This window comes from Kryptolebias marmoratus, linkage group LG23 (assembly GCF_001649575.2).
Source record: "Kryptolebias marmoratus isolate JLee-2015 linkage group LG23, ASM164957v2, whole genome shotgun sequence".
Taxonomy (NCBI): Eukaryota; Metazoa; Chordata; class Actinopteri; order Cyprinodontiformes; family Rivulidae; genus Kryptolebias; species Kryptolebias marmoratus.
The window spans coordinates 708136-718521 of NC_051452.1; the positions used below are offsets into that span (position 1 = coordinate 708136).

The window sequence follows — 10386 nt, forward strand, 5'->3', positions numbered from 1 at the left end:
TTTTGAGAATGTCAATGTTTGTTGGGAATTATCTTACAAAACTAGGAAGTACTTTTGGTTTAGATATTAAAAGTTATGGTTTTTTATTGTTTTTAGTAAAAAAAAAAAAAAAAATCGCAACTTTTAGGAAAATGCCCCACAAAATCAGGCATTTTAGCCGCAACGATCACAAAAAATGCCCACAAACTCCTGGAGGGCCATCAAAGGGTTAAACCCAACCCTTGTTGTTCTTGATTTTAATTAAAAGAATTGACAGCATCGACATTAACGCACCACTGCTTTTATTTCCGATGCAAAAAAAAAAAAAAAACACCGGTGAAAATCCTTACGGGGCACGCCGGAGCCTTTAAGGGTTTGGTTGACACTCCAGATCGGAATGGGTTTATTCAGTGACTCCAGCAAACGTGCTGAATGAAAATAAAGACGGGCTCAGAGATGAGCAGGGTTCCATTGAAACTTTAAAGGTTGGCCAAAACAGTCGAAAACCTCGGCTTAAAAAAAATAAAAACATTGAGGGCAATCCAACGTCTGATTGGATAATCAAGAACAGACGGTCACAAATTGAACCCTTACTGACTTAAGGGTGAAATAAGTCTGTACCTCTTTTTTTTAAATATAATTATTAGCAAAAGCCGTTTCGATCAATGCACACCTTTTTGACAAACTATCGACCATTGTTTATTTCTCCGAACACCTGCCAGATATTTAGAGAAGAGAACATGGCCGTAGAGTAACAAAAAAAAAAAAATAATATCCCTTTTGTATCATTTATTTGGGCTTCCGGTACAGAAATCAGGGATACGTTCAATCATACAGAGTCTGCTTTGGATCGTTTTACAACAATAGTTCGGACCGATGCAAGAACCAACAGTTTAACCTCTGAACTACAGTCCTATGTACACAATTTTAGAAATCTGTATTTTTTTTTATTGTTTTATTTTTGATGGTAGATAACATTTATTATACTGAACAGTAATTGACTAAGAACGATCACAAGATTTTTTTTTTTTTTAGCAATTTAATCTGTTCGGATGCACTTCCTCGATAGTTTTATGAGTCGGGTTCGAGAGCGCCGCCTTTTTTTTAATTCCCGGCTCGTTGTAACAGCGAATGGAGTTGGCGGATTATCGAAATGTAAGCAGACCCGATTTTTTTTTTTTTCTTTTCCCCCACGCCCGTTTCCCAATTCGAAAACACGGCCGCGACGAAACTCCTCCGCGGAAAGGTTTTCTTTTATTTAAAAAAAAAAAAAAAAAGATATTTTAAGACCTGAGATGACTTTCGTTTTTTTCACAAAAAAAAAAATTAAAACGATAAAAGCTGCATCTTCCGTGCACGTTAAAAATCGCGTTTCGTACAGCTCGGAAATCAGTGTGGAGCAGAGTTCAGATAACTTAAGACAAATAAAAATTTAAACTCTATAAAACATGGTAATACCTTATCTTAGATAGCTCTAGGGACTCTGAGAGTTACAGGTTCATTCCTTGGGCACTTAGTAAAGAGTCCAGCATGTCGAAGGTGTTTTTGTAGTCGGTGTGTTGGCCGTTCGTCACCAGCATCCCGTTCGTTCCGTCGCGGAGCTCCATCATCCTCTGGCCGCCGTCCGACGAGTAGTGAGACGAGCTCAGGCCTCCTTTGGAGGACCTGCCGCTCTTAGACGAGTGGTGGTGGTTGTGGCCGGCGGCGGCGGCGTCAGAGTGCTGTCTTTTCCGGGACGAGCCGGCCGAGCCGCCGTCGGGTGCCCGGACGGAAAACGAGGCATTGTCCGCGGCCCCTCTGCCGTGTCCGCCGAGGGAATACGAGTGTTTGGAGTGGCGGTGGCCGCCGTGCTCTTTGTGCTTGTCTTTGCCGGACAGCGTGCCGCCCTGCTCCGACGAAACCTTGATCCGCATTTTGAACTCCTCGCTGGCGGCGGCGTTGGCGCCGTTCTCCACGAAGGAGGCGGCGTGCCGGGACTTCTTGGAGCCGGCCTTCTCCCTCCTCCCGTCCCCGGCCTGCTGCGGCTGGGAGCGTTTCCTGTGGTGGTGGTGGTGGTGGTTGTTGTGGTGGTGATGGGCCGAGTATGCCTCGGCGCCGAGCTCGTCCTTGGCGCCCTTTTGCAGGGCCAGCTCCGCCGCGTGCTTCTCCCGGTACTTCTCCAGAGTCAGCACCTTCTGGGAGCGCGAGAGGGCCGCGGCGGCGGGCGCGCCGGCCTGGTGGTGCTCGCCGCCCGAGCCGCCCACGGCCTTGTGTTTGTGTTTGACCAGCGTGAAGTCCGAGTGCGCCGGCTGCGAGAACTGGTCGTAGCTACAGGATTTGGAAGGGTCGCTGAGAGGCTGGTACAAGGCGTAGGGGGCCGCCATGCTGCTCAGGGCGGACATGTCGGCGGAGTCCGATGTCGAGGCGGAGGGGAAGAAGGAGTTGGCGACACCGGGAAGACTTTCCAAAGACGCCCCCTGGAAGGCACTCTCCACGGTCACGCCGTCGCTCTTTGGTTTCTTAGCTGCTTGAATAGCCTGCAAAATAAAAAGTTTCGGACATTTTAACATAACATAGACATCAAGAGGGACGGTAGGGGGAGTGATTTGCATGTGTGTTCAGCTCACAGAAAATTAAAGGTAGCATCTCACTGAGCTGTGATTTTTGGAGGACTCAAAATAAAGAGAATTTTCACTAAATTGAGTGTTTTTGTCTGTACGGCTTGTAAATCTGTAGTCTTGGTCACGCACATTATTTTGTTGGCAGCCAAGCTACCAGAGGACACTTTAGAAATGAATATAAGCAGATTTGGACCAGTTTAATAATAAATATTATCGATGTAGCCTCGCTTTTTTGTCCAAAGCCGACTCCGGCGCTGTAGAGTTTACGAAAACTAAATTGAGAACGGTTTGAGGCGAGTCCCGAGACAGCCAATTATTCCAAGAACTCCTCGAACGTTTCCAGACATTTTGGAGACTTCCTCAAGAACGTTCGCCAACTGGTCTCCGACAGCCTCAGCCCTTCAGTCAGAACTTAGAGGGCTCCTCAGTTGAGTATTAAAATGTCTTCTGTTGGACGTTTGTATAATGGCTGGGGAAAAAAAATAAATTAAATAAAACGTACCCTCCAGTTTCGTATCCTCTTCAACTTGCTGGGCGTCCTCTCCAGAATCTGAAGAAACTCGTGGGTCAGCTCTGAAAGCAACAACCGCCACCCCTTTTTACTGTAGATTCGTCACCTTTTCCCGAATTTTCGAAGCGCAGCAGCGGGTGTCGCGGGTCTTACCGTCTAGCAGCTGGAGCGTCACGGTGCGGTCCACGTACTCCCACCAGTGCTTCCCGTCCGTGGACACCGGGATCTCCCAGTTGGACCACTTGCAGGCCAGGTGGATGCAGACGCAGGCGACGACCGTGGGCCTGTACTGCAGGCAGAAGGTAGTGAGGTGCAAACTGCGAGGGCAGACAAACGGACACGACAACTGCGCGTCATTCTCACGACGACCGTCTCATTTTTACACAACAATCCAAAGCAATACTGAGCTTAATTCACAGGACTCCTTTCATGCACAAAACCTTACCTTTAGAGCTGGAACACATTAGAAAAGTTGTTTTTGTTTGACGTCTTACGAAATGATTGATGTACATATCTACCGGAAAATTTTTAAAAATGACTCTTGCTTTTACTTTGAGTATATATCTGTAGTACATGTATCACGGGTCTTACTTAGAATAATTTTTTTTATACCAAACACAAGTTAAATAAACCTAAAAAGCAGAAAAAAAAGAACTAACAAAGTACCGGAGACAACGGTGAAATGAGAACATTTTGGGGGAAACCGGAGAGGACGGTAGTCGGAGCCTAAAAGGTGTGGAAAAAAAAAAGCGGAAAAATCAGATCTGAGTTTTCTCAAACTTGGGATTCAGATGTTTAAACTGGGGATTAGCGGGCTAGCTTGTTTAAGTAACAAACAGAAGCTTCTGTTTGTATCAAACACGAGCTAAATAAACCTAAAAAGCAGAAAAAAAACTAACAAAGTACCGGAGACAACGGTGAAATGAGAACATTTAGGGGGAAACTGGAGAGGACGGTGGTCGGAGCCTAAAAGGTGCGAGAAAAAAAAAACAAAACGGGAAAATCAAATCTGAGTTTTCTCAAATTTGGGATTCAGATGTTTGAACCGGTGGGTTAGCGGTTTAGCGGGCTAGCTTGTTTAAATAACAAACAGAAGCTTCTACCAGTTTAACCTCCATAACGGTGGTACTTCGAGACCTACATGAAGTTTTTTTTTTTTAAATAGCATTGATGCAACAAAAAAAAACGCCAAATGTCTTGGGTTCATAGCGTCCACAAGAAAATTAATGTCGGTGTAATTTTGTAAATGTCGACTAGTTTCGAAAAGTTTTAAAATCTAAACCCCGGAGGTCAAACCCTCCTTTGTATTTTATTAGCAGTAAAATTAGCGGCGATTGCTAACGCCCCTGCAGACCAAATCCCAAACTACAAAACGGCCTCTAAAGTGAGCGAAACGTTTAAAAAAGTAAAAGTACTTCCAGTAACATCCACAGAAATTAACAAATCTCTCATACAAATACTTTAAGCAACAAAAAAAACAAACTACAAAGTCTACAAACGTATGGACTTGTGCTTTAAATGCTTAAAACAGACCATAAATGGACCTTAAATGTTCTACATTTTTCTGTGCAAGAAAAAGTGTAAAAAAAAAAAGACTAAAATGTAAAATGTTCTTTTTTACAAGACCATAAATCGTTGATACATGCATTAAAAACACTACATCTCTTAAAAAAATTATTTAAAAACATTTAATTTGTTGTTACTGTTAGCTCCGCAGACGTGGAAAAAATAATAATAAAAAAAAGACAAATTAAAACAAAGAATTGTAAACTGTACTTACCAAGAAACTCTATAAGTTTAAGAATCTTTAGTGGCAATCTATATTCAGGCTACCATTTGTGTTTTGTTTTTGTTTTCTTTTTTCATTTTTTTTTTTGGTTTCTTTTAACATTGTGCACTCCGTACCAAACAACCCCGAGAGGCAAACAGCACCACTACACTCCACAATGTGCGTTCAACCCCTTCGTGCCAACACTGAAGCCCTTTGTACAATACACCGCACACAGCAGCCGGACCGGTACTTCCCCCCCTCCACCACCGACACCGGAGTCTGGTTTGAAGAGGGGAGGGGGGGGGTTCCCAGGATCCGGACGCAGACAGGGCGTTGGACACGGGGAAAAAAGGGGGACCCTGCAGGACAGGAAGCCATAGTGTGCCATTACAGTGCAAGAATGGGAACAGGATAATGACCTGTTGGTAGCCATGAAATAGGAAGTCTGTGCCAAATCCTTGCTTGCTGTAAAAGAAAGAGATATTTTGTTATTAAAAAATAAAAAAAACATAAAACAGGCAGCAAATACATCTCAACTATAAAGTCCATTTCATAATTCTACAGGGTCGGCCGTTTCTATGGATACACCGTAATAAAATGGAAATGGTTGGTGATATTAACTTCCTGTTTGTGGCACATTAGTATATGGGAGGGGGAAACTTATCAAGATGGGTGGTGACCATGGCGGCCATTTTGGATCCGACTTTTGTGTTTTCAATGGGAAGAGGGTCATGTGACCCATCAAACTTCTTGGGAATTTCCCAAGAAAACCAACGGTGTGCTCGGCTTTAACCTAACTTTATTCGTTCATGAGTTATTTACAAGTTTCTCACCGCTTCTAAAATGTGTTCAAAGTGCTGCCCGTTGTGTTGGATTGTCGATGCAACCCTCTTCTCCCACTTCCACTTCCTGTAAAGTGGATTGGTCGTCGTAGGCCAGTTGAATGGCCCCCCCCCCAAGGTCTCCCGATCTGACGCCCTTAGACTTTTATCTTTGGGGTCATCTGAAGGCGATCGTCTCTGCTGTGAAGATACGAGATGTGCAGCACCTGAAACTACAGATACTGGAAGCCTGTGCTCGCATTTCTCCTGCGGCGTTGCTATCAGTGTGTGAAGAGCGGGAGAAGAGGGTAGCATCGACAATCCAACATTTTGAACACATTTTATAAGCGGTGAGAAACTTGTAAATAACTCATGAACGAATAAAGTTACATTAAAACCAAACACACCATTGTTTTTCTTGGGAAATTCCCAAGAAGTTTGATGAATCACATGACCCTCTTCCCATTAAAAAAACAAAAGTTGGATCCAAAATGGCCACCATGGTCACCACCCATCTTGATAAGTTTCCCCCTCCCATATACTAATGTGCCACAAACAGGAAGTTAATATCACCAACCATTCCCATTTTATTACGGTGTATCCATAGAAACGGTCCACCCTGTAGTTTAAATTCAATTCAAAAATACTTTATTTATCCCAAAGAGAAATTAAATAAATATAAATTAATATATGTGACCCGTGCTGCAAAATGAGTCCCAGTGAGGAAGTGTTGAGTTCTTGTTTTCGAATTCTCTGCCTCAAAAGCTTCGAAATGATTTGCAGGTTCTAGAAATTTGGTTCATTCAGTTATAGTGGTGATCCAGTCAAAGGTCACAGATCAGCCCGTTCTCCAACTCTGCAGCCGGAGGGTGATCACTGTTGATTTCAGGGTGACTGGGTCGAAGGCCAAAGGTCACCTTTTGCTTTAACTATGCGACAGTGTAACAAAGGAAAACTAAACTGCACAGCTGGACACCTCTTACTTTAAGGGTGATCCCCATTGATTTCAAGGCCGTGGGGTCAAAGGTCAACATCAGAGTTGACCTAGTGCTCTAACTCTGCAGCCGTGTGATGTAGGAACGTCAAACTGCACAGTTGGACGCCTCATGGGTCAAGGATGATGCCGGTTGATTTCAAAGTTCCCGGGGGTCAAAGGTCACAGATCAGCCCGTTCTCCGACTCCAAAGCCAAAGGGTGATCACTGTTGATTTTAGGGTGACTGGGTCAAAGGCTGAAGTTGACCTTGTGCTCTAACTATGCGACAGTGTAACAAAGGAACACTAAACTGCACAGCTGGACACCTCTTACTTTAAGGGTGATCCCCACTGATTTCAAGGCCGTGGGGTCAAAGGTCAACATCAGAGTTGACCCAGTGCTCTAACTCTAACGTCAAACTGCACAGCTGGACGCCTCATGGGTCAAGGATGATGCCGGTTGATTTCAAGGTTCCCGGGGGTCAAAGGTCACAGATCAGCCTGTTCTACGACTCCGCAGCTGGAGGGTGATCACTGTTGATTTCAGGGTGACTGGGTTGAAGGCCAAAGTTGACCTTGTGCTAACAAAGGAAAACTAAACTGCACAGCTGGACACCTCTTACTTTAAGGGTGATCCCCATGGATTTCAAGACCGTGGGGTCAAAGGTCAACATCAGAGTTGACCTCGTGCTCCAACTCTGCAGCAGTGTGACGTGGGAACGTCAAACTGCACAGCTGGACGCCTCATGGGTCAAAGATGATGCCGGTTGATTTCAAGGTTCACAGGGGGTCAAAGGTCACAGGTCTCTGCTCCTACAGAGCACAAGCTTTTGTTTCCGGTCATGTCCGTTGGTTTGTTTGTCTGTCTGTCAGCAAAGATCAGGTAAAAACTGATGAACAGATGAAATGTTGGGGTTGAAACAAAAAAAAAAACAACAAATTAAATTCTGGTGCCGATCCAGATTCTGATCCGGATCGAACAGGTTTTTTTTTAACCACGCCGCGGCCTCGGCGGAGTTTTGAGCTCTCCGAGAGCTTCTGGTTTTCAAAATAAACTGTCAGGGTTACAAGACTAGACTAATAGACTAATGTTAAACGCAAAAACCTCATGATTTTCCAAACTTTTGGCTCCGCAGCGCTCACTCCGACTCGTTTTTGCCAGCACGGGTCGCGTGTTTCGAATGTGCAAAAAAAAAAAAAAAAAAAAAAAAAAAAAAAAAAAAAAAAAAAAGAAAATCGAGGAGAAAGCCGTTACCTCGCACTAGCTGGGAACACTTCACAACATCTGTGTGAGGATGATCAATTGTTATTTCAAAACCTGCGGCACAAACACACGGTCAGCGGGAGCCACACTTAAAAAAAAAACCAACAACAACAACACTTTGGTATCGGCAGCGCGCCGGCTGGAAGAGTGCTCACCCAGCGTTTGCAGCACGATCGTTTCCAGGGCTACAAGCTCTTGTGCCAGCAGCTGGAACGCCTGGAAAAACACAGAAACCAACAGAGACTGGGAAAAAAATGGGGGCTTCCGAACAAGCGCCGACAAAACATGACGTCTACATTCCCGGGGAACCAACAGAAAAGTGAGGTAACCTGGTATTTTGACAAAGAAATCATCGTGGCAGTAAGTGACAGGCTGGTGTCGGCCATGTTTGGATCGCCAGCCGTCCAGGACGCGATGATCCAATCGAGCCGAGCCTCGCTTTCAAGCTGCTTCTCCGACATTCCGACCCGCTTACCCCCTACATCATTCCCAAATCTGCCGCCATCAGGTCGCAATGCCCGTTTACCCCCTTTGTCGCGCAGCTGCTGCTTCAGTTCTGTGACTACCTGGCAGCTCGGAGGCTGTTTTCCGTCGACTACTTTGCGACCGGGCAGAAATGGGAAGCGAAGCTGGAATACGCGGTCACGCGTGGGACGACAGCCGACGTCGTACAAACTTATTTCCACGCTGCCTTTCTGTCGGCGTCCTACGACGGCGCTCTGCGGCGGGGAGGGGCGTGGCTTCCCCGGAGATCGGCAACAGGGGGTTTACTCTCGGACGGCGTTGCCAGACATACAATAGCTTTAGTGTTCGTGCGATAAATAAGGTTTTAAAAGCATCTGAAAATTTACAGCCAATCGAAGCGACTCCTCAGCTTCAGCCCGGCGAACAGGAAGTTAAACACAGGACTTCCTGTCGCTGCCTTTTTAAGAATTATATCAATTTAAACCAATTCCAATTATCATTTTTCAACAATAAATTAGTAACCAGTAGATTTTAAAATTTGAAACTGTGTCGGATTTGTCTTTAAAAGATCTAAATAATGGAATCCAAACATGTCGTGTTTGACGAGGTGGCCTTGCTGCTCATGATGGCCCGAGACCGGGTCATTTTAAAGCGATGGTACGACGATATTTCCTCACTTCCTACCTGGCAACCCGGCGCAGACGGCCGTGTCTACGCGGCGCCGGACAGATATGAGTTCTTAGCCAATCGTGGCGCATAAATCCAGCTGAGCGGCACGGCGAGGAAGGAGTCCCGATCCGGACGTGAAAGCCACACAAAATAGGGACGTTGCCGTCTTAAAAACGAGACCAAAAACAGACTCGAATCTGTACATAAGAGAAGCTGCAGCGTGGGCGAAAATAGCTATTAATTCGCTTTAGTTTTAAAGATTAAACCTCAAACGTGCCGAGGTCTAATACGACGACAAAAGACGGGACTTCCTGTCGAGAGTTACCGGAGCTGAAGAGTCTACGGGTTTGTATTTCCCTTGAGGCTGTTTATTGTAAACGGTTGCGTGTGGACAGTATCTGACGGCTGGAATAAGACGAGAGCGAGAGCCGCCACTTCACTCACGCTGCTTTTAGTGTCGAGGACCGGCTCCTGCGGGTTGATGAAGGCATGGGCGATCTTGATGACGTGCTCCAGCTTCCTGGGCTGCTCCTCGACTTTGGCTGCCAGGAATAATGTAGTCTGGGAAATGATCTGTTAGAGGGGGGTGGGGGGGGGATAAACTCCATTTTATTACATTAAATAAGCTGCACCGCTCGTATCGTATGTGTGTGTGTTCACAAGCATGCTTACGTTTCTGTGGAATTTGGTGAAAGAGTGGATCATATAAAACCTGTGCATGTAAACTATGGCGGTGTTGATGATGAGCTGAGACCTGGAGTAGTAGTTCAGGACGAATAAAACAACAAAAAAACATCCTGTAAACATTTAGCATCATGTGAATTAAACTCTAACCCCTTTCCTTAAAGTCCGCGGCAGTTTGGAGGGTTAATTGCGTTCATAAACGCCGTCTGCGGGCTTTTATTTTGTTGTCAGCGCACACAAAGCTAACAGTTAGCTAGACGCCAAACAATAGCTAAGTTAGCATGCGCGGCTAAGGGAGGAAACCCCCAACGCAGCGCAGGTATTTGTAGTCCCAATAAGGACTACAAAGTAATCAAAGATGAGATTTAAAGGGGTTTGGTTGGTTAAAGTGAGCCGCGCGCTGTCAGCTCGTGCCGAGCCGCAGCTAGCCGGTTAGCCGCGGCGCTATCACAAAGGATACACGTTGAGCCTCTGGCCGATGTCCTGGATCAGGTTGGCGGCCTGCTGCCGGTAGGAGAGCTCCCGGTCGGCCTCGATCCCGCAGCGCCGGGACGGCGTGGCGTCCAGCTGCTCCCGGGTGAAGAGCCACTTCGTCGAGGGTCCCCGGTGCACCGCCATGTCGCTTCCGCAGCCGAGACCCCCCCCCCC

At 45.9% G+C, this 10386-nt stretch overlaps 2 protein-coding genes across 2 annotated transcripts in view; both read right to left on the reverse strand.

Annotated features, from left to right (window-relative positions):
- Positions 1–757: 757 nt before the first annotated feature.
- LOC119616757 (cyclin-T2-like) lies at positions 758–3554 on the reverse strand. Its single transcript, XM_037973979.1, has 4 exons — positions 3536–3554; positions 3244–3462; positions 3082–3152; positions 758–2495 (listed from the first exon to the last, which is right to left on the reverse strand). The coding sequence occupies exons 1-4, from the start codon at positions 3552–3554 to the stop codon at positions 1470–1472; spliced, it is 1335 nt and encodes a 444-aa protein (XP_037829907.1). The 3' UTR covers positions 758–1469.
- Positions 3555–4924: 1370 nt separating this feature from the next.
- The window catches only part of LOC108246501 (cyclin-T2), a 5633-nt gene continuing 171 nt past the window's right edge, over positions 4925–10386 (reverse strand). Inside the window, exons 2-7 of the mRNA XM_037973911.1 lie at positions 10199–10386; positions 9727–9808; positions 9499–9627; positions 8076–8136; positions 7912–7974; positions 4925–5326 (exon numbers count right to left, since the gene is read on the reverse strand). Coding sequence (XP_037829839.1) covers positions 5025–5326; positions 7912–7974; positions 8076–8136; positions 9499–9627; positions 9727–9808; positions 10199–10356 — 795 coding nt within the window. The 5' untranslated portion in view covers positions 10357–10386 and the 3' untranslated portion in view covers positions 4925–5024. The remainder of the gene's footprint in view (positions 5327–7911; positions 7975–8075; positions 8137–9498; positions 9628–9726; positions 9809–10198) is intronic.

Bases quoted from the DNA above. Each gene is read 5' to 3' on its own strand.
- LOC119616757 (XM_037973979.1), bottom strand. The intron at 3,153-3,243 runs GTAAGACCCGCG...TGTTGCTTTCAG, and splicing joins GACGCTCCAGCTGCTAGACG to AGCTGACCCACGAGTTTCTT. The intron at 2,496-3,081 runs GTACGTTTTATT...TTTATTTTGCAG, and splicing joins AGAGGATACGAAACTGGAGG to GCTATTCAAGCAGCTAAGAA.